This window comes from Manis javanica, chromosome 8 (assembly GCF_040802235.1).
Source record: "Manis javanica isolate MJ-LG chromosome 8, MJ_LKY, whole genome shotgun sequence".
Taxonomy (NCBI): Eukaryota; Metazoa; Chordata; class Mammalia; order Pholidota; family Manidae; genus Manis; species Manis javanica.
In genome coordinates this window covers 119,980,855-120,004,632 of record NC_133163.1, presented here as the reverse complement: position 1 = coordinate 120,004,632, position 23,778 = coordinate 119,980,855, and the positions used below count along the sequence as shown (strand labels likewise).

At 37.1% G+C, this 23,778-nt stretch overlaps 1 protein-coding gene across 9 annotated transcripts in view; it reads left to right on the top strand.

The window, feature by feature from the left end:
- MYO9A (myosin IXA) overlaps window positions 1–23,778 on the top strand; it is a 365,019-nt gene that overhangs the window by 247,686 nt on the left and 93,555 nt on the right. For 6 of the 9 annotated variants that reach the window (XM_073212119.1, XM_073212118.1, XM_073212123.1 and 3 more), the window contains 7 exons: window positions 8,838–8,948; window positions 9,815–9,937; window positions 11,434–11,583; window positions 12,397–12,716; window positions 13,317–14,909; window positions 17,803–17,902; window positions 18,407–18,622. In XM_073212119.1, the coding sequence (XP_073068220.1) occupies window positions 8,838–8,948; window positions 9,815–9,937; window positions 11,434–11,583; window positions 12,397–12,716; window positions 13,317–14,909; window positions 17,803–17,902; window positions 18,407–18,622 (2,613 nt within the window). The remainder of the gene's footprint in view (window positions 1–8,837; window positions 8,949–9,814; window positions 9,938–11,433; window positions 11,584–12,396; window positions 12,717–13,316; window positions 14,910–17,802; window positions 17,903–18,406; window positions 18,623–23,778) is intronic. The other 3 variants (XM_073212124.1, XM_073212125.1, XM_073212120.1) reach the window with 2 other exon arrangements.

The window sequence follows — 23,778 nt, the reverse complement described above, 5'->3', positions numbered from 1 at the left end:
GTTTTCTTCTATGAGTTTTATGGTTTCATGATGTATATTCAGGTCTTTGATCCATTTCTAGTTTAATTTTGTTTATGGAGTTAGAGAGTAATCCAGTTTCATTCACTTACATGTAGCTGTTCAGTTTTGCCAACACCAGCTGTTGAAGAGGCTGTCATTTCCCCACTGTATATCCATGGCTCCCTTATCATACATTAATGGGCTATACATTTGTGGGTTTATATCTGGTCTCTCCATTCTGTTCCATTATTCCATGAGTCTGTTCTGGTGCCAGTACCAAATTGTTTTGATTACTATGACTTTGTAGTAGAACTTGAAATTAGGGAGTATAATCTCCCCCATTTTTTTTCTTTCTTCCTTCTCAGCAATGCTTTGGCTATTCACAGTCTTTTGTGGTTCCATATTAATTTCAGAACTATTTGTTTTAGTTTATTGAAGAATACTGTTGGAATTTTCATAGGGATTGCATTGAATCTGTAGTTGCTTTAGGAAGGATGGTCATTTTGACAATATTAATTCTTCCTGTCCATGCGCATGGGATGTATTTCCATTTATTGGTATCTTCTTTAGTTTATCTCATGCATGTCTTACAGTTTTCAGGGTATACATCTTTCTCCTTCTTGGTTAGGTTTATTCCTAGGTATTTTATTCTGTTTGATGCAGTTGTAAATGGAGTTGTTTTCCTCATTCCTCTTTCTATTGGTTCACCATTAGTGTATAGGAATGCAACAGGTTTCTGTGTATTAATTTTGCATCCTGCAATGTTGCTGAATTGAGATATTAGTTCCAGGAGTTTTGGAGTGGATTCTTTAGGGTTCTTTATGTGTAATATCATGTCATCTGCAAACAGTGACAGTTTAACTTCTTCCTTACCAATCTGGATGTCTTTTATTTCTTTGTGTTGTCTGATTGCCATGGCTAGGACCTCCAGAACTATGTTGAATAAAAGTGGGGGAGAGTGGGCATCCTTGTCTTGTTCCCGATCTTAAAGGAAAAGCTTTCAGCTTCTCACTGTTAAGTATGATGTTGGCTGTGGGTTTGTTATATATGACCTTTATTATGTTGAGGTACTTGCCCTCTATGCCCATTTTGTTGAGAGTTTTTATCATGAATGGGTGTTGAATTTTGTCGAATGCCTTTTCAGCATCTATGGAGATGATCACATGGTTTTTGTCCTTTTTGTTGATGGATTTTCGAATGTTTTACCATCCTTGCATCACCGGGATGAATCCCATTTGATAACGGTGTATGATCCTCTTGATGTATTTTTGAATTTGGTTTGCTAATATTTTGTTGAGTATTTTTGCATCTATGTTCATCAAGGATATTGGTCTGTAATTTTTTTTTTTTGTGGTGTTTTTGCCTGGTTTTGGTATTAGAGTGATGTTGGCCTCATAGAATGAGTTTGGGAGTATTCCCTCCTCTTCTACTTTTTGGAAAATTTAAAGGAGGATCGGTATTAGGTCTTCACTAAATGTTTGGTAAAATTCAGCAGTGAAACCATCTGGTTCAGGGATTTTGTTTTTAGGTAGTTTTTTGATTACCAGTTCAATTTTGCTGCTGGTAATTGGTCTGTTCAGATTTTCTGTTTCTTTCTGTGTCAACCTTGGAGGTTGTATTTTTCTAGAAAGTTGTCCATTTCTTCTAGGTTATCTATCCAGTTTGTTACCATGTAATTTTTCATAGTATTCTCTAATAATTCTTTATATTTCTGTGGTGTCCGTAGTGATTTTTCCTTTCTCATTTCTGTTTCTGTTTATGTGTGTAGACTCTGTTTTTTTCTTGATAAGCCTGTCTAGGGGTTTATTTTGTTTATTTTCTTAAAGAACCAGCTCCTGCTTTCATTTATTGTTTTTAAAGTTTTATTCTTTTCAATTTTATTTATTTCTGCTCTAATCTTTATTATGTCTCTCCTTCTACTGACTTTGCGCCTCTTTTGTTCTTCTTTTTCTAGTTTCAGTAATTGTGTTTAGACTGCTTATATGGGATTATTCTACTTTCCTGAGGTAGGCCTGTATTGGTATATATACTTCCCTCTTAGCATAGCCTTTGCTGCATCCCACAGATTTTGCAGTGTTGAATTATTGTTGTCATTTGTCTCCATATATTGCTTGATTTCTGTTTTTATTTGGTTATTGATCCGTTGATTATTTAGGAGCATGTTGTAAAGCCTCCATGTGTTTGTGGGCTTTTCTTTTTTTAATTTGTTTCTAGTTTCATACCTTGATGGTCTGAGAAGCTGGATGGTAAATTTCAATCTTTTTTAATTTACTGAGGCTCTTTTTGTGGCCTAGTATATGATCTATTCTTGAAAATGTTCCATGTGCACTTGAGAAGAATGTACACTATGCTGTTTTGGTGTAGAGTTCTGTAGATGTCTGTTAGGTCCGTCTGTTCTAATATGTTGTTCAGTGCCTCTGTCTCCTTACTTATTTTCTGTCTGGTTGATCTGTCCTTTGGAGTCAGTGGAGTGTTGAAGTCTCCTGAAATGAATGCATCGCATTCTATTTCCCTCTTTAATTCTGTTAGTATTTGTTTCACATATGCAGGTGATCCTGTTTTGGCTGCATAGATATTTATAATAGTTATATCCTCCTGTTGGACTGACTCCCTTGTCATTATGTAATGTCCTTCTTTGTCTCTTGTGACTTTCTTTCTTTTGCAGTATATTTTTTCTGATACATGTACTGGAACTCCTGCTTTTTTCTCCCTATTAGTTGCATGAAATATCTTTTACTGTCCCTTCACCTTTAGTCTGTTTATGTCTTTGGGTTTGAAGTGAGTCTCTTGTAGGCAGCATATATATATGGGTCTTGTTTTTTTATTCATTCAGTGACTCTATGTCTTTTGATTGATGCATTCAGGCCATTTACATTTAGGGTGATTATCGAAAGGTATGTACTTACTGCCATTGCAGCCTTTAGGTTCATGGTTTCCAAAGGTTCAAGGGCACCCTCCCCACTATCAAGTAGTCTAATCCAACTCATTTAGTATGTATGCCATTACAAACACAATCAATCCAAAGGTACTTTTTTTTCCTCCTTTTTCTTCATCCTCCATTCTTTATGTATTAGTTGTCATATTTTGTACTCTTTGTATATCCCTTGAATGACTTTGGTGGTAGTTGATTTGATTTTGCGTCTGCTTAGTAATGAATTGTTCTACTTTCTTTACTGTTGTTTTATTTCCTCTGGTTACAGCTATTTAGCCTTACGAACACACTCCATCTATAGCAGTCCCTCCAAAATACACTGTAGAGACAGTTTGTGGGAGGTAAATTCTCTCAGCTTTTGCATATCTAGTAATTGTTTAATCCGTCTTTTGAATTTAAATGATAATCTTGCCATGTAGAGCATTCTTGGTTTTAGGCACTTCTGCTTCATTGCATTAAATGTATCATGCCACTCCCTTCTGGTATCTAAGGTTTATGCTGAGAAATGTGATGATAGCCTGATGGGTTTTCCTTTGTATGTGATCTTTTTTCTCTCTCTGGCTGCTTTTAAAAGTCGGTCTTTATCCTTGGTCTTTGCCATTTTAATTATTATATGTCTCGGTGTTGCCTTCCTTGGGTCCCTTGTGTTGGGAGATTTGTGCACCGTCATGGCCTGAGTGACTATCTCCATGGCCTGAGTGACTATCTCCTTCCCCAGATTGAGGAAGTTTTTAGCAATTACCTCCTCAAAGACAGTTTGTATCCCTTTTCCTCTCTCTTATTCTTCTGATACCCCTATAATGTGAATATTGTTCCAGTTGGTTTGGTCACATCATTCTCTGAATATTCTTTCATTCCTCGACATCCTTCTTTCTCTCTGTGTCTCAGCTTCTTTGTATTCCTCTTCTTTAACTTCTATTCCATTTACTGTCTCCTCCACTACATCTAATCTGCTTTTTAGTCCCTCAATTGTATGTTTCATTTGTGATACTGTATTCTGTAATGGTTGCCTCTCCATCCGGAATTCTTCCCTGAGTTCTTGAATAATTTTCTGTACCTGCATGAGCATGTTTATGAGTTTTGTCTTGAAATCTCTTTCAGGAACATTGAGGAGTTCAGTTTCACTTGAACCTTTTTCTGTTGTTTGTGGGATTTGGGTTTGAGCCAGTTTCCTTTGGCGATTCATTTTTTTTTTGTAGCACCCTCTAGTGCCCCGAAGCTCTACTCTCTGGAGCTGCTCAGCCCCTGGAGTGACGTTGGGAGTCGCAGGGGAGTGGTGTTGGTGCCTGGGGGGAGGAAAGAACGGTCTCTTGCTTCCCAGCTGCTGTGCCTTTCTCCACTGCCAGAACCCATGGACCAAGCACACAGGTGTAAACCTCTATGCTTTGTGTTTGTAGGTGCTGTAGGTGAGGCTTCCCTCCAGCTGGCCTGATGCTGGGGCAGGGGCTGCTGGTTTGTGAGCCAGTGGGGCCTTGCTTGGAGGAATGTGCAGCTGTCTGTGTATCACAGTGGGGGTCTTGGAGCTGCATAGCCAGCCAGGTGGATGGAGTGCCTGAGTATCTGCTGGGCAGATAGTGTCTGGACAATTTTCTCCACCTGTCCTTTTTCTTGAACAGTAATCTTTGTTCAGTCTTTGCCCCATTAGCAGCCCTCTCACTATTAGGAAGTCTCTCAGACTGTCTGCCTTTCTTTTGTTACAGAGCAGCTGTGTGGATCCCTGTTTTCCACAAGTGGCTGAAATCTCAGGTTCTTCAGGTATTCCGCTTCTCTTAGCTTTCCAACCTCATTTATCCCCACAGTACTATGTAATGTAGGTCTGTGCTCCCAGAGCAGATCTCCAAGTCTTCAGTATTCAGCAGTCCTAGGCCTCCACCCCTCCCCACTCTGTTTCTCTTCCTCCCGCCAGTGAGCTGGCACTGGGAAAGGGCTTGGTTCTGCTCAGTTACGGCTTTGATAAGTTACCCTGTTTCATGTGGTCTGTTCTTTTCTGTAGGTATATGCAGTCTGGCGCATTTTGTTCCATTTGGATTGTTCACACGCTTTTCTTGTCATTCTTTCACTCCTAGAGATCCTTTTTTCTGTCTGTGTCTCAGCTTCTTTGTTTTCCTGTTATGTAATTTCTATTTCATTTACCATCTCCTCTACTTCATTTAATCTACTTTTACATCCCTCCTTTGTATGTTTCATTTTCGACAGTGTATTTTTCAAAGTTACTGTCTCTTTCTTGAAGTCCTCCCTGAAATCTTGAATATTTTTCTCTAGCTCCATGAGCCTTTTTATGACTTTTATTTTGAAATCTTTATCAAGAAGATTGACACTTTCAATTTCACTTAGCCCTCTTTCTGGTATCTTTTCCTGAAATGTTGTTTGAACAAAATTCTTCTGGTGTTTCACTTTTTTAATGATGGCTAGGGTATAAGAGCTTTGTGTAGGCAGCACCTTTTAATGCTCAAAAACTCTACTCTCTGGAACTGCTGAGCACTGTAGCAATGGCAGGGTTGCAGTTGTGCAGAACTGTCGCCTGCCAGGAGGAAAGAGCTCTTTCTTGCTTTCCCGTCTGTATTGCCAGCTTTCAGGGCCATATTTAGTGGGCTGAGCATGCAGGGAGGAAGCTCTGTGCTACAGCCCTGTAGCTGCTTAGGCTTGGCCACTCTCCAGCTGGCTTGGCACATTGGCAGGGGCAGCAGATGTGCAGGACCAGTGTGTTCCTGGCTGAAGAAGGAGCAGACTGTATGCTGCAGTGCCGGTCCTCGGTCCTCGGTCCTCGGGTTGTGTTTCCAGCCAGGGGGATGGAGCATCTGAAGCCCCTGTGAGTTCCCAACCTTCTGGGCTATGTGTGCGGGGACGTTTTTGTCCACCTGCCCTTTTTCCTGAGCAACGAGGTCTGTGTAATCTTTGTCCCTTTAGCGCCCCTCTCGCTGCTGGGAAGTCTTTCAAAGTTCCCACCTTTCTTTTGTTCCAGGAGACCGTTTGTGTGTACTTGTTCTCCACAAGTGGCTAGAATCTCAGTCTCTCCCAGTATTCCACCAGTCTTTGCATTCTAACCCCACTAAGCTCCGGAGCACCATATAATGTGGGTTCCTGTTCCCAGAGCTGATCTCCAGCGCTGTGTGTTCAGCAGTCCTGGGCTTCTCCTCCCTCCCCTCTCTGTTTCTCTTTCTCCCGCCTGTTGACTGGGGTTGAGGTAGGGCTTGAGTCCTGCTGGAACTTGCCTCTGCTATTTTACCCTTTTCTGTGAGGTCTTCTCTTTTCCCCAGATGCTATTTTACCCTTTTCTGTGAGGTCTTCTCTTTTCCCCAGATGTAGTCAGTCTTTTCTGAAGTCTTTGGGTCGCTCTCTCAAGATTAGTCATATTTACTGTATTTTTGTGTTTAATGTGCTTTTGCAGGTGGTTTCTGCCTCATTTTCATACCACCATCTTTTTCTGACTCTGGAAATAAACTACTCCTAATATTTTCTAGTTGCGGTAAGAAGAATCTGTCAGCTCCCAAGGCAACTGGTAATATGGGATAGGTGTTTTCTGAGTCAGATTATAGGTAAAATCTAAACAAAAAAAAAAAACACTCTTGACTATATGTAAGTTAATCTTGTTAAAGATTTAAAAAAATTTTTTATTAAGGTATGATTGATATATACTCTTATGAAGGTTTCACATGAAAAACAATGGTTACTACATTTACCCATATTATCAAGTCCCTACCCATACCCCAATGCAGTCACTGTCCATCATTGTAGTAAGATGCCACAGATTCACTGTTTGCCTTCTCTGTGCTACACCTGTTCTGCCCATGATCGCCCACACCATGTGTACTAAACATAATACCCCTCAATCCCCTTCTGTCCCCTTCCCCACCCACCCTACCACACCTCTCCCCTTTGGTAACCACTAGTCCCTTCTTGGAATCTGTGAGTCTGCTGCCATTTTGTTCCTTCAATTTTGCTTTGTTGTTACACTCCACAAATGAGGGAAATCATTTGATACTTGTCTTTCTCCACCTGGCTTATTTCACTGAGCATAATATCCTCCAGCTCCATCCATGTTGTTGCAAATGGCAGGATTTGTTTGTTTCTTATGGCTGAATAGTATTCCATTGTGTATATGTACCACATCTTCTTTATCATTCATCTACTGATGGACACTTAGGTTGCTTCCATATCTTGGCTATTGTAAAAAGTGCTGTGATACACATAGGGGTGCATATGTCTTTTTGAATCTGAGAAGTTATATTCTTTGGGTAAACTCCCAGGAGTGGGATTCCCAGGTCAAATGGTATTTCTATTTTTAGTTTTTTGAGGAACCTCCTTATTGATTTCCACAATGGTTGAACTAACTTACATTCCCACCAGCAGTGTAGGAGGGTTCCCCTTTCTCCACATCCTTGCCAGCATTTGTTCTTAATCTTTTTAATGCTGGTGATCCTTCCTGGTGTGAAGTGATATCTCATTGTGATTTTAATTTGCATTTCTCTGATGATTAGTGATATGTAGCATCTTTTCATGTGTATGCTGGCCATTGGAGAATTGTCTCTTCATATTTTCTGCCCATTTTTTAATTGGGTTATTTGCTTTTTGGGTGTTGAGGCATGTGAGTTCTTTATATATTTTGGATGTTAATCCCTTGTTGGATATGTCATTTACAAATATACTCTCCCATACTGTAGGATGCCTTTTTGTTCTGTTGGTGGTGTCCTTTCCTGTACAGAAGATTTTTAGTTTGATGTAGTCCCATTTGTTCATTTTTGTTTCCCTTGCTTGAGGAGATGCATTCAGGAAGACGTTGCTCATGCTTATATTCGGGAGATGTTTGTTTATGTTTTTTTCTAAGAGTTTTATGGTTTCATGACTTACATTCAGGTCTTTGATCCACTTTGAGGTTAAACAATAATCCAGTTTCATTCTTGCATGTAGCTGTCCAGTTTTGCCAATACCAGCTGTTGAAGAGGCTGTCATTTTCCCATTGTATGTCCATGGCTCCTTTATTGTATATTAATTGACCATATATGGTTGGGTTTATATCAGGGCTCTCTAGTCTGTTCCATTGATGTATGGGTCTGTTCTTGTGCCAGTACCAAATTGTCTTGGTTACTGTGGCTTTATAGTAGAGCTTAAAGTTGGGGAGCATAATCCCCCCAGCTTTATTCTTCCTTCTCAGGATTGCTTTGGCTTTTTGGGGTCTTTTCTGGTTCCATATGAATTTTAGAATGATTTGCTCTAGTTCATTGAAGAATGCCGTTGGTATTTTGATAGGAATTGCATTAAATCTGTAGATAGCTTCAGGAAGGATGGATGGCCATTTTGGTAGTATTAATTCTTCCTATCCATGAGCATGGGATGTTTCCATTTATTGGTATCTTCTTCAATTTCTCTCATGAGTGTCTTGTAGTTTTCAGAATATAGGTCTTTCACTTCCTTGGTTAGGTTTATTCCTAGGTATTTTATTCTTTTTGATGCAACTGTGAATGGAATTGTTTTCATTTCTCTTTCTGCTAGTTCATTGTTAGTATATAGGAATGCAACAGATTTCTGCTTATTAATTTTGTATCCTGCAACTTTGCTGTATTCAGATATTAGATCTAGTAGTTTTAGAGTGGATTCTTTATTGTTACAGATTATATAGTGATTATACTGTGGTCTTCTCTGTGGGCAACTGTATTCTTTTTGAGCTTTGAAAGTCCTTTCCCTCTAAGAACTGTACCTAGGAGCCTAGAGGCCTGGTTGTTCTTTTTCCCTAGTGTCTGGTAGTTAGTGCTTTTCTAAAGTTACCAGTTGGGGCTATATCTTAACCAGTTGACAACTTCCAGTCAATCCCCAGATACTAAAAAATTAACCATACTTAAAGGCAAGTATTAATTCAGAGTTCTACTCTTCTGGGTTAATCAGTCTCTTTTCATGTGCTTTGTTTTAGCTACCATTAAGGTTCAATGATTCCTTGGTACTTAGACAGCTTCGGTACACTGGGATGCTGGAGACAGTTCGAATTCGCCAATCAGGATACAGTTGTAAATATTCTTTCCAGGTAATGATTTTACAGTGATATTTAAACATATATGACATCAAGTAAATTATTTCTATGTCTGCTTCTTTTTTATTTGGGGCTCACTTGTTTATTTCTGTTAATTCTTCCTTGTCATTCCATCTTTTGTTTACAGAATTGAAGAGCAATATAGATTACTCACTTCCATTGAATGGTAGCTATCTCATCATTAAGCTTGTGTTGTAATAGATTCCAGTACTTGGATATTCCTGTTGATCTAATGTTTGTTGATACTAAGTTTATTCATAACATAGCAGTTCTTTACACTGATTACCTTAGTAATTGAAGTATTTAAATTTAGAACTATCTAGTTCACAACAAAGAATTCCATTTGGTCTTCCCTGCCATTTTTTCAGCAGGATTTTCTTTCATAGGAATGTGCCACCAAGGTTCACTTCTATTTTCATCAGCTACTGCTGCTCTTAGTGTAGAAATTATATTGAAGCTTTTCAGTAGCTAAGCAGGTCTTTGGTGTTTCTGGAAGGGCATGCTTCATTCTCATTTACACACTATTATAGCTGACACCTTTGCTTATTTTTCTGCTAAAAACTTGAGATTCTTGTTAAATAACTTTTTATTTGGTCTTTAATACAGTTTTTTCAAAAGGAATAATTAGTTTCTGCCCCTTTTCTTCTTCCATTCTCTGTGATAACAATATGTTGAACTACCTCCTCCTCCCCATTTTATAAATTAACCTTTTTTAATATTTTAAATTAAGAAATAATTTATTGGTTTCATTCTTTTTAAAAGATGAGAAAGGAATCAATAAAAGAACAATTAGCTAGTTCAGGATTGTGTTTACATGCAGTTCTCTTCTGATTTTACAACTTTTTCTTTTCCTTTTTTAGGATTTTGTGAGCCACTTCCATGTGCTTCTTCCCCGAAATATTATTCCATCCAAATTTAACATTCAGGATTTCTTCAGGAAAATAAATCTTAATCCAGATAATTATCAAGTTGGAAAATCCATGGTAAATATAATATATACAGTCTTGTCAAAATTGGGTACATTTTTGTATTTAAATAATAACAGTAATCTTTGCCTATGACAATGTTTATAAAAAAGGTAGTGTACCAGATTATCATAAGTAAATTGAATAGGTATAAATACTTTTACTTAATAATATAGTTAGTATTAATCAATAGCTTTAGTTCTATTTATAATTTTCTCCAAGTAAAAACCATCTCTCCCTAGGTATTCTGTTGTGATCCCCAACTCAATTTGCCTAAAGTGACCGTACCAGATTCCACTGCTGTCCTTAATTTATAAACTCTTTTCTTTCTCTGCCATCCTTGTAGTTTCTTAGGCTAGACACCATAATCATATTTGGCTTACCCTTCACTTTAATTGTTTTACAAGGTTGTGTTTCTTTTTTTTCCTTACAAATGATTCTCACATCTCACCCTTTATCTTCATTCCTACTGCTTCCATTTTAGTTCCTTTCTTTAGCCCTCACTTATATTTCTCTTCTAGTAAACAGATCCCTTACCTGATTCCAGTCTATTTGTCCTTTCATTTAACTCTACTGATAATATATCAAAATCACCTTAATATACTTTCTCTTTATGTCAACTCCTGCTCATTACATTCAAACATCTTTGTCTTCTTCAAGAGCCTCCATACTGTAAGTTCACATTACCTCATATCTTCTTTATGAAGAATAATTGTTTTAGTGTCCCCTATACATGCCTTTAGTATTATTTTCAACTGCTTGTTCTGCTCAGGTGGAGTCCTCTGCTCTTGCCCTTATTAGCGTACTGTTTTTCTCTTTGGGTATCAAAATCTATCTGCTTTTTTTTTTTAATTAAAAATATTTTTTGAGAAAAATGGGAGGTGATGGATAGTGGTAATCATTTCACCATGTAGGTGTACATCAAAACATCACATCGTATACCTTAAATATATACAGTTTTTCATATCTGCCTGTTCTTAAGAGTGAATTGCAAATCCCATTTCTAAGAGGACTCTGTTAAGTTATCTTTGTATCCCCTGCATCCCTAAAGATTTATTAAGGGAATGAAGGAATAAATAAGCAAACTCATTAATAGCTTTGTACAGCAAAAAGCCTTTGATGAATACTGGGTTTCAAAAAGCCTATTCTATTTGGTTTACTGTCATGCTCAAACTTCAGCCTTTTTTCCCCCATTGCAATGTCCTTGAAAAATACTACACATTATCAGTAGTAAGTTGGCTCATGATGGCAGTGAATTTCCCAAAGGAATAATGTATGACAGTCTCTGGCATTGGGGTTTTTGTATTCATCTTCAGCTTTCTATTTTCTCTTCGGATTTCTAATGGCTCCTTTCCAATTTGAGAATGACTGCTTTGGATAAACTGACAGAAATATTTGTTAGTCCTTCTTTGACCCATCTGCCACTGTATTGTTCTTCTCTAAAACTTAACCACAGAAAGGATGATTCATAAAATTTCTCATTTCTTATTACTCATCTTTCTTTCTTCTGGTAGGTGTTCCTAAAGGAGCAGGAACGACAGCACCTACAAGATCTTCTTCACCAAGAGGTGCTCCGTAGAATCTTATCTTTGCAGCAGTGGTTCAGGGTCTTGCTGTGCAGGCAGCATTTCCTCCATCTGAGACAGGCATCCATTATTATCCAGGTGGGAAGCAAAGAATTCCTTGCATGAAATTCGCTAGTTTATTTGGCCTTTGTTTTAGTAACCAGAACTATTTTACTGTGAAAAATTTAAATAAGAATGTAAACTACTTCAGTGATGAGAATATGTCCTTCTCATTTTTTAAATGTTCAAAAAGTGCCCAACAGATTACCTGGCTTATAATAGACTATTACTATATATTGATGGAGTTAAATTTAAATTAAATTGTATTTATAGTAATAATGTTTTATGAGGTATAATTAGGAGTTATGTGCCTTAAATTTTGTTGATGTAGTTTTTTTATTTCATAGTTTTCTAAGTGATATTTGAGAGGCATGTTGTTCTTATGTACTCATCTGGGATAATAGGTACCTTATTTCACATTTATGTGTTTTATTTTCTCCTTCATTGATTTATATGATTGCTGTCCTCCATAGGACTTTTTCTGTTTTTACAAGAAAATCTTTAGTATCTTAATCTTTGAAATGTGTGCATGTTGACCTTAAACCCAATAATATCGCCAAATTATATCATGATAATATAATGTTAAAATTAATTTGTAGGGCATGAGAGCAACAAAAAATATAAAATTATTTTAAGTTCTATACTTAAATTCATTGAGGTTATATTATCTAAAAATTGTTTTAGCCAAGCATATCTGAAAAGAAAACTTTTTCTTAATCACCTACAACTTAGCAGCCATTTAGACACTTAAGCTCTGCTTGTGACATAAGAAATTTATTCTTTTTTTCCTATTTCTGTGAAAATGTTATATCAAATAGGACAGCAATTTCTGTTGTTTCGTCTTCTCCACAGCGATTCTGGAGGAATTATCTAAATCAGAAGCAAGTCAGAGATGCAGCTGTGCAGAAGGATGCTTTACTTATGGTCCGTGCAGCCACTCTTCTCCAAGCTTCCTGGCGTGCTCACTTAGAGAGGCAGCGGTATTTGGAGCTCCGGACCGCGGCCACCATCATCCAGCAGAGATGGAGGGAACACTGCAGGCGGAGACACACGGCTGCTGTTTGCATACAGGCCAGATGGAAAGGCTGCAGGGAAAGTAAGAGGTATCAAGAGCAAAGGAACAGAATTATCCTTTTGCAGTCAGTATGTAGAGGATTCAAAGCAAGACAAAGGTAATTTTTGTTGCTATAAAAATTACTCCTTTCTTCCCAAGTAATTTGTTGATACCTTTGCTCCAACATTTGCCTAACTTGTATTAGAATTGGGTATGTGCATTTGTCTTCTCTACTAAAGTGTGATACTCTTAGCAATTTTAACCTACTTTGTGTGGCATATAAGAGAAGTTAAGTGTTTATTGAGTTAAATTGGATTGAAAATCTACATGGTCTGTTTTTATAACTGCTAAGAGTTAATTTTTATTGGTTCTGGTCTTTAAAATTTTGCAATATTCGGCTGTTTTTACATTCAGAAACTTTAATTCCATTTTTAAAGTTTACCTTAAAATAAGGAAATTATTACAATGAGAGCTTTACTTTTGAGTTAATTTATATTTTGACTAGAATGCCCAGTTAGGAATAGTACACTTAATAAACTATCTCACTCATGGAAATAGACTGAGGAAATGCACATTTAAGTTAGTTTAAGAAAGACTTGGGTATTATAAAAAGAAATTTTGGAGACTTTCCATTTTTTTCTTAAATTCTCTGAATATATTTTCCACAGTGATAACCAAGAGATATCTCTCACTCATTTTTAAAAATGTTTTTATATAGGTTTAAAGCCTTAAAAGAACAAAGACTAAGAGAAACAAAACTAGAACTTGGATTGACAAATATTGAGCCTTTTGGAGCTTTGGAAATTCAGGGCTCAGACCCTTCAGAATGGGAGGATTGTTCCTTTGACAACAGAGTAAAAGCCGTAGAGGAATGTAAATACGTGATAGAGAGTAATCAAATTTGCCATGAAAGTTCAATGGACTTCTTGAAGGAGTCCCCAGATAAGCGACAGGAGAGAGCCAGAAGCCATAGTGGTGTGGACTTGCAGGAAGACGTGATTGTGAGAGAGAGACCCAAGTCCTTGGAGGATCTCCACCAGAAAAGAGTAGGTCGGGCCAAAAGAGAAAGTCGGAGAATGAGAGAACTAGAGCAAGCTATATTTAGTTTAGAGTTGCTGAAAGTCCGTTCTCTTGGTAGCACGTCTCCTTCAGAGGAGCGCAGATGGTCTACAGAACTGATTCCTGAGGGCCTTCAGTCTCTGGAAGGTACACCTGATAGTGAAAGCTCTCAAGGAAGTTTGGAACTTCTGAGCTGCGAGGAAAGTCAGAAGAACAAACAAGAGTCTATAGCTTTAGATGAAGGAGACTTGCAGTTTCTATCACCCAAGATATCTAGCAGTCCAAAATTTGAATCACAGGACAATGCCCTTGGTGTCTCAAGCAAAAGTAATAGTCACACAGTAATTCAAAAGGGGACATCCTCTGGCTCAGTGCATTTGAAGAATGGGACTATGAAGGAAAAACTGGTTTGTAATTCTGAATCTATTTCTTGTAAGCCCCACCTGAGAGACTCCTTCATTTCAAATAGTCTGCCTACATTTTTTTATATTCCCCAGCAAGACCCACTGAAAATAAGTTCCCAACTAGACACAAGTATACAGAGAAACAAACTGTTGGAAAGTGAGCAAACACATTCAGCTCTTACTTTGGGTATCAGCCGGGAAGCAAGGAAGTACCACCTCTCAGGAGAAAATCAGCTTATTGCTTCTTTGAATACAGAGTCTTCTAACAGCCTGTTTAAAAAGTTAGAAAAGCTGAACACTGAGAAGGAGGAAAGGCAGAAGCAGTTGCAGCAGCAGAATGAAAAAGAGCTGATGGAGCAGATACGCCAGCAAACAGATATTCTAGAGAAGGAGCGAAAAACCTTCAAGACGATGGAAAAGCCCAGACCCGGGGAGTCCTCTCTGCGCCAGCCAAAGCGAAGAGGAGAAAGGCCATCCTCTCTGCTCATCCTGAACTCCTCGCATAGGGAAGAGCCCAGGGTACAAGGGACTCCATCAGCTGTGAAAGGTACAGCGTTTGCTGCAGAGGACAGTCCCTCTGCTCACTTACCCCTGAAGGACCAACCTGTCACTCTGTTCTTTGAAAAAAGAGGAGGCTCATGCCAGCCTAGTTCTATCAAGGAATTATCTGTGACAGACACAACAGCCACCCAACTGAATGTAGCCTGTAAGTTCAGTAATAATCGCATTTCAAAAAGAGAACAGCTTAGGCCATCTCAGTCTTATAGTCACAAATCTGATGACCCTTCCAGAGATGGTACTACTGGGGCCATTTTCTTCATGCCAAAGGACAATATGAATATTTCCCTGTAAGTGAAATTTTATTTATTTTTATCTATGAATGGGAAACTTTGGAGAATTTTATTAAGGTGTCTATATGTGCCTCAACATTTATATGGGTGCTACTTAAATCAACCATTTTCTCTGTGTAAAAAAATTTACTGCTCATTGACTCCATTAGCCACATGAAATTGGATATAATTTTACCCTAGGAATCTTTGGCTAAGTACAAATAGAGTTTTTGGTTCTTCCCCATTAAGTGAAAAGCCTTTTGTGAAAGGCAATATAGTGCCTATAAACATAGTAGGCAATCAGCAAATACTGGTTGCTCTGGAGCTGTTAGGTGTAGCAGTCCTAGCTTATTAATGTTAGGCTTTAAAGTTAATGTGCCTTGTCACAGTTGTTGACCTTTATACCTTACTGAAGTTATTTATACTTTCATATGTGGTGGAAAGCACATAGCATAAACTTTTCAATCTTAATAACCATTTTTACATGGACAGTACAGTAGTGTTAACGAGTTTTGCAGTGGATCTCTAGAACTTTTTCATCCTGCAAGACAAACTCTCAGTACTCATTGAACAACATCTGCCCTTTTCCCCTTACCCGCTCTACTTCAGTTTCTAAGAATATAACTACTGTGGATGCCTCATCTAATTGAAAGTTCTTTATATTTTAAGTTTTCTTTATTAGCCATGAGAAAAACATTTTTTAATTTGTACATAAAAACAAGTTTGATGAAATTTAAGATATTTATATCAAGTCTTTGCATACAGTAGTTTTCAGTTCCTGTGGGAGAATATCACTATTTAAATGATAAATGGCTAAAAACATTGTTTCACCTGAACTATGAAAATAACTTTTTCTTTCTTATCATTGCCTGAGCTTTTAAATCTTTCAGTCTTGAAAATTGCATACATTTTATAGAAACTCTTTGAAAATATGAGGAAAAGATCATTTATATTTTATTTTTCCACTAAGAATTTCTGTGCAGTATAAAATGCAGTTTGACTAAATGGCAGCTTGATCCTATTCCTGCCCATTAACCTAGAGATTGCCCAGAAGTTCAGTGACTCTGTAGCATATAAACCCATCAAAGAGTGTCAAAAACATAGTTTCCTGTCATTCTGATTAACTTGGTGATATGTGATGTGTGTGTGGTTGGATCCATAAATCTGTTTTGTAGAAGGCTTGTAGATTTTAAAAACAAACCTTGTGAATTACTCCTTTTATAATTTTTCCAAGATAATCTGAGGTCTGTTTGATCTAGCTTGCTTTATCTCCTCAAGCTCTACTTGTCTTCAAAATTATATAGTAGCTTATTTATGTGTAATCTTAAGTAAAATTATCCTACAAATTTTCTCTTATTCTATCAGTAATACTTAGAAACTTTAGCATTTTATAGAATCATAAATGTTGGTATTTCTAAATTATCTAGTCCATTCCCACATATTATGGATGATTGGCAGGGGCCCAAAAAGGGGAAGTGACTTGTTCAAGGTCACATGTTTAGAGAAAAACTGTGACTAGAACTTGAGTTTCATGATTAGGAGTCAGCACTGGGTCTTATGATTGGCAGGTAACATCAGTGTTCTGTCAGTGCCATAGTGGTGATAAGTACGCAGTGGTCTTTATCTGGTTAATGAGGGAGGACATTAAAAGAGAAATCTAAAGAAAATGCCGAGAGTTAAAAAATTTGTTAGGATGGTCGAGTGCTATCAAAGGTCTTGTTAATTGTTTCTCTCTTTGGAGAACAAATCAGAGGCCAATAGGCTCAACTGTGGCAAGAGAGATTTTAATAGCCAAAGGGGAATCTTTTAGGACAACTTAGGATTGTTAGGTCTGATCATATACTGGTTAAAAAAAAAAAAAGGAAATCTCTGAGAAGGCTTTAGCTAAGAAAGATTTGTTTTTATGGATTTAGGTTTGTTTAGGGACATAAGATAACCTCTAATGGCTCTTCAGCCTTCACTTATAAAAATTAAATTGAAAAATTTTGAATAAAAGAGCAATTAGTCTGTCAACTCGTATTATAAGTCAGTGTCTACATTAGACCTAGCACTGTGCTGGAAGATGAGAGGATTCTCAGTGAGCTGACAGTTCTGCCAAGGACAGATTGGCACTGTGCTGTTCAGTCTTAAGATTCGTGGTACTGAGTTAATAGAGGTAATTGAGGTCATGAAAGTGCGGATTCTGTTCAGATTTTTGTCAGACACTGACACCCATTTCTACACAGAACTTAATGATAAAGCAGTCATATATCATGAGGTTATTCAGGCACAATTAAATTATCACAATCTAACACTGTACCATCTGTATCATTTGGGGCATACTTCTTTTAGCTTGATAACAATTTCTTATCTTGGTGTTGATTTTATTCTGTACAACCTCAGGTTTTGAAACTAAAACAATAAATAAATGCTACAGAGATTTCAGAAAGAAAATTTGGTAAGCATAGGAACCAATTCAGTATAAAACAAAACAATGAGATCCTCATCACTGGATAGCTACTTATCAGGTATTTTATAATGATTAAAGTAAAAGGCCCCTTGAAGACTAATTTTGAAGATTTGGGGATTTGTAGTCTTACCTTTCTTATCATTAAATCCATTTCATTTCTGAAACAATTTCTGCTACTATTCTTAAATGTGTCATCATAGTGGAATATACCCAGTGATTATCAGGTCAGGGCCTCTAGTACTTCAATCAGACATGTAAATTCTTGATAATAGTATCAGTTGAGTAAGCAGAAAAAATTTGACTTATTGTTTTGGTAATTGAATAAGGTCTGGAAATATTTATGGAATTTGCTAGCATTTTTTGACCTGGCTTTTTAAACTGTATTTCATTGCTGTACTTTAAAACTGATGCCATAGGATATCTGTTAGGAATTGAAATGTAATCCTGTTGTTTTATCCTAAGTGTCAATAAGGAAGCCTTGAACATTGGAAATCCTCACCTCTACAAACGAGATGAACCAGCTTGGAAACCTATGAAATTAACTGGGCCGGGCCAAGGAGAGGTAAGTATGGAATTTTGTTTATCTATCTTCTATTCATCAAAATAGATGCAAGCTATTTTGGAAAAAAATTATTCTTGTAGGTAGAGCACCTCATCTACCATTTACTCCCAAATGTTTATAGGGAAAGAGACCACGAGTTAAGTTTGTTATACTTGGGGAGGCATACTTCAGCGGGGAATGGTGTGTAAAAACCCAGATTATATTTACAAAAAAGATGTTGCTAGGAAAAGAAAGCAATTTGTGCAAGTGACTTTGGTGACTTATGGCAGTGGAGGATGACTTGCTTGGCTACAGAGAAAAACCAGTGTAGATTTAGCTTCCATTCTTATCCATTGTCTAGAGTAATGTATATGGATTGTTTTTGGTTATATAGTGGAAAAAGCACTGTGGGGTGGAGGGATGTTTCAAGAAATTCATCAGCTCTCTAATGTTTTCCATTGGCATCATCTCCAAAAATACCAAGACAAAACATTGTTGTGTTATTTGTTTTATCATTTGGTCAAGCAGGTTGCCAGACCGGCCCATAAAAAGAAAGCTCGAATGGCGCGGACGCGCTCCGATTTCTTGACTAGAGGTACTTTTGCTGAAGGGGAGGGGGATACAGAGGAAGATGATTACGATGACATTATTGAGCCCCTTCTCTCCCTTGACCAAGCTTCTCACTCTGAGCTAGGGTCTGTACCCAGCCTGGGTCAGGCCTCTCACAGTGACTCCGAAATGGTAATTTTTACAGCAATATAAGAAAAATAGGCAACAAGCAAATCTGATGGGAATATCGTCTTTGCTAATCTAAAGCTAACCTTCACAGCTTCTTCCCTGTATAGTGGTTTGTACATGGGAAACCTCAGTGAACACAGCAACTAAAGCTAAACCTTAACTTAATAGGACGCTGATAACACTTGAACAGTGCATGTTAAATAATAAATTAGGCAAAACAAATGTTATTTAACTTAGCACTAATGTAGAAATTTTCTGTTATATCTTAAAAGGCCTAGAGCAGGGACCCTCAAATTTTTTTTTCTGTAAAGGGCCAGACAGTGAACATTTTACACTGTGGTCATTCAATCTTTGCAACTACTTAACTCTGCCACTCGAATGAAAACAGCTATAGATAATAAATAAACAAATGGGCATGGCTGTGTTCCAACAGAACTGTTGACGGGAACAGGCAATGGCCTTGTATTTGACCTTTTGGCCATAGTTTGCTGATTTCTCTCTAGTCTATTAAATAATCCAATAACTTTTAACTGAAAAGGTATTCTCTTTTCCTTTTTGCTTTTAAACTTGCTGCCTCTCCCCATTTTTTAGTAATAGAAAACAAATATGAATTTTCAAAAAAAATTTAATGAACAATGCCAAAAATGTTTCTCTGGACCAACCCAGACAAGTAAAAGGCTGTACATACTGTGGATTTCTGTTAACCACAATTGTAACATTGAAGTTAGGTTTGAATAAAGCTGCACTATTTTGAATTAATATAACTTTATCATCATATCTCAACCAAAATTAGGTTTATAAAGTTTGACAAGTATGAATGTATTTATGGATACAAAGCATTTGATTTTAAAATTGTCCTGGAAAATATACAGTATAAGGACTCTGTATGTCTAGTATGTTCTAAAACATTATCATTGATGAAATAGATGATGTAATGTACTTTACTTCCATGAATATCCTTGATTAAGCTGGATCTCTAATGTTCTTCTTTATAATATCTGTTCTTTATGGAAGGAACATTTTAAGATGATCTTCTTTTGACTTACTAAATATTTTATCTTTAACTGTTCTAAGATGTTTAATTATGCCAGCGACCTATTTAATTAAAATTTCTGCTTATTTCCAGAGTACCTTCATTGTCTTTAACTTTTGTTGGAGATAGACCCAATTTTTTTAAATGATAATACTGATATTCTAAGAAAGAAAAAGCAAAAACAATGAAAACAGAAGAATGCATAATAAATTCTCTAATTAGACAAATGAGTCATTACCCTGAGCCAAACTGTAGGATTTTACAAATTGGAAATAATCTGTATACCTGCTAATCTATCTATCTATATATAATTAGAGCCAAAGCTCTCTCTTCAGTGTAGGGTAAAATAACCCCATTTGGAAGTGCCCTGTTTTTGAGTTCTAAGTAGAGGACAATATTCTTATCATCTGATTAGTATGTTAAAGATTATGTAATGGAACAAACTAAGGAAAAGTACTGCTTTTATTTTTTTTTCAATGTAAATAGGGAGCATATTTAATTATCTCTAAAGTGTACATAGGTTTTTCATTTGTGGAAGAACTTAGCCTTTGTAATTGCTGTTTGTTCCTGAGAGTTTTCTTTGTTACAAACCTTAGTCCTTTATGTGGTAGAATTCTTTCTCACTGAGAAAGCTCTTACTGAGATGAGCTAGGAATTGGGCTTTTTGCTTGGAGCATTCAGTCCCTTTAAGGTAGCCTCTGCCTGTGATTCCGTCAACTGCTTGATGGTCGCTGCATGCCAGTAGTTGTAGAGCCCTCCCTGCAAAGGGTGCTAGTCGCCTCTCCAGCTGCTCGCTGCCCTTCTGTTTGTCACTAGCTATTTTAGGAACAGGTGGTGGTGGTTGTTTCTGGTGGACATTTGCATGGAGAAGCTTTGCTTTCTAGAATATGCTGATAGATGCTTATTGGGGTTTGGGCGGGGGAGGGTAGGAACAGTTTTCAAATGTGTTTCTGTTTATCTTGAAATTATGCCATGTTCTAATTAATATCTGTATCATGAAAATGAAGACTATTTTTAAGTGGAATCTACTGAATTATCAAAATCCATATATCTTCAGGATTTTAAGTGGGATTGATTTTCTGGGCACATGGATTTTTAAAGTCTGGATAGTTTTGTTTTTTCCCTCCTAAACAACGTGAATCCCATCACTGACATTGCTAAGAAGTGTGTCATTCAATTTTGGAAGAAGCCATCTGCCCTTTCTAGTTGTGAAATAACTAATGTAATGGGATAAAGACATCTAGTTTTAAAGGAATTACCTGAAGAGGATTTGATAAACATTACCTCCTGAGCTGGTGAATTGTTAATTACTTGTTAGCTGCTGTGAAGGAGTGGAGAAGAGAGTAGTAGTTGACTCTGGTATATGTCGTGTTTTTCTTAACTTCCTACTTTAACTCTGCCATTTGAATAAAGGTTTATTTTTTGTATGCTGCGCTCACTCAGTTATTATGCCCACTTTGTTGATTTTTACCTAAAAAGAATGACATGTTCTGCTAAACAATATTTTTAAGGTGACTTTCATATAGTTTTTTGGTCTTAATCTTCTGGATGGTAAGTGAATTAGTAAAATCATTGCTATCCCTCATTTGTAGGATTGATATGATTAACATTACAATTTTCTCTGTGTAGGTGCTTCTACCATTCTGTAGACTTAAAACAATCATCTATATGCATATGACTCCCAAATGGCTTTCCAGAATTTGTCTTTATCTTTATTTATTTTTATTAAGATGTCATTGATATACACTCTGTGAAGGTTTCACATGAAAAACAAAGTGGTTACTACATTCACCCATATTATCGAGCACCACACATACCCCATTGCAGTCACTGTCCATCAGTGTAGTGAGATGCCACAGTCACTGCTTGTCTTCTATGTGCTGCACTCTCTTCCCCATGATATACCCCACACCATGTGTAGTAAGCATAATACCCCTCAATCCTCTTCTCCCCCCCTCACAACCTGCCCTTCCCCACCCCTCCCTTTGGTAAACTCTAGTCTCTTCTTGGAGTTTGTGAGTCTGCTGCTGTTTTCTTCCTTCAGTATTGCTTCGTTGTTATACTCCACAAATGAGGGAAATGATTTGGCACTTGTTGTTTTCTACCTGGCTTATTTCACTGAGCATAATATCCTCCAGTTCTATTGATATTGTTGCAAATGATAGGATTTGTTTTTTTCTTATGGCTGAATAGTATTCCATTGTGTATAAGTACCACATCATCTTTATCTATTCATCTACTGATGGACACTTAGGTTGCTTCCATTTCTTGGCTGTTGTAAATAGTGCTGCAATAAATATATGGGTGCATCTGTCTTTTTAAAACTGGGCTCCTGCATTCTTAGGGTAGATTCCTAAGAGTGGAATTCCTGGTTCAAATGATATTTCTATTTTTAGTTTTTTGAGGAACCTCCATATTGCTTTCCATAATGGTAGAACTAGTTTACAATCCCACCAACAGTGTAGGAGGGTTCCCCTTTCTCTGCATCCTTGCCATCACTTGTTGTTCTTAGTGTTTTCTATGTTGGCTGTCCTAACTGGTGTGAGGTGATATATCATTGTGGTTTTAATTTGCATTTCCCTGATAATTAGCAATGTGGAGCATCTTTTCATGTGCCTGTTGGTCATCTGAATTTCTTCTTTGGAGAATTGTCTGTTCATATCCTTTGCCCATTTTTTAATTTTGTTATTTGTTTTTGGGTGTTGAGGTGTGAGAGTTATTTTGGATGTTAACCCCCTTTTCAAATATGTCATTTACAAATATATTCTCCCATTCTGTGGGGTGCATTTTGTTCTGCTGTCGGTGTCCTTTGCTGTAGAGAAGGTTTTTAGCTTGATGTACTCCCATGAGTTCATTTTTGCTTTTGTTTCCCTTGCTTGAGAAGGTGCATTCAGGAAAAAGTTGCTCATATTTATATTCAAGAGAGTTTTGCCTATGTTGTCCTCTGAGAGCTTTATGGTTTCATGACTCACATTCAGGTCTTTGATCCATTTCAAGTTTACTTTTGTGTATGGGGTTGTACAATAATCCAGTGTCATTCTCTTGCATGTAGCTGTCCAGTTTTGCCAACACCAGTTTTTGAACCGGCTGTCATTTCCCCATTGTATGTCCATGGCTCCTTTATCATATATTAATTGACCATATATGCTTGCGTGTATATCTGGGCTCTCTAGTCTGTTCCATTGGGCTATGGGTCTGTTCTTGTGCCAGTACCAAATTGTCTTGATTACTGTGGCTTTGTAGTAGAGCTCGAGGTCAGAGAGCTCTTCAGCTTGAAGTTGTAATCCCCCCAGATTTATTCTTCCTTCTCAGGATTGCTTTGGCTATTTGGGGTCTTTTATGGTTCCATATGAATTATAGAATGACTTGCTCTAGTTCATTGAAGAATGCTGTTGGTATTTTGATACCAATTCAATTGCACTGAATCTGTAGATTACTTTAGGCAGGATGACCATTTTAACAATATTAACTCTTCCTGTCTATGAGCATTGGATATATTTCCATTTATTGCTATCTTCTTTAATTTCTGTCATGAGTGTCTTATAGTTTTCAGGGTATAGGTCTTTCACCTCCTTGTTTAGGTTTATTCCTATGTATTTTATTCTGTTTGATGTAGTTGTATAGGAGTTGTTTTCTTCATTCCTCTTTCTGTTAGTTCAAGAGAATATAGGATTGCAACAGATTTCTGCATATTAATTTTGGATCCTGCAACTTTGCTTAATTGAGGTATTAGTTCTAGGAGTTTTGGAGTGGATTCCTTGGAAGGTTTTTTATGTACAATATCATGTCATCTGCAAACAGTGACAGTATAACTTCTTCCTTGCCAATCTGGATGCCTTTTATTTCTTTTGTTGTCTGATTGCCGTGGCTAGGACCTGCAGAACTATGTTGAATAAAAGCAGGGAGAGTGGGCCTCCTTGTCTTGTTCCCAATCTTAAAGGAAAAGCTTGTAGCTTCTTGCTGTTAAGTATAATGTTGGCTGTGGGTTTGTCATATATGGCCTTTATTATGTTGAGGTACTTGCCCTTTATACCCATTTTGTTGAGAGTTTTTATCATGAATGGTTGTTGAATTTTGTTGAATGCTTTTTCAGCATCTATGGAGATGATCATGTGGTTTTTGTCCT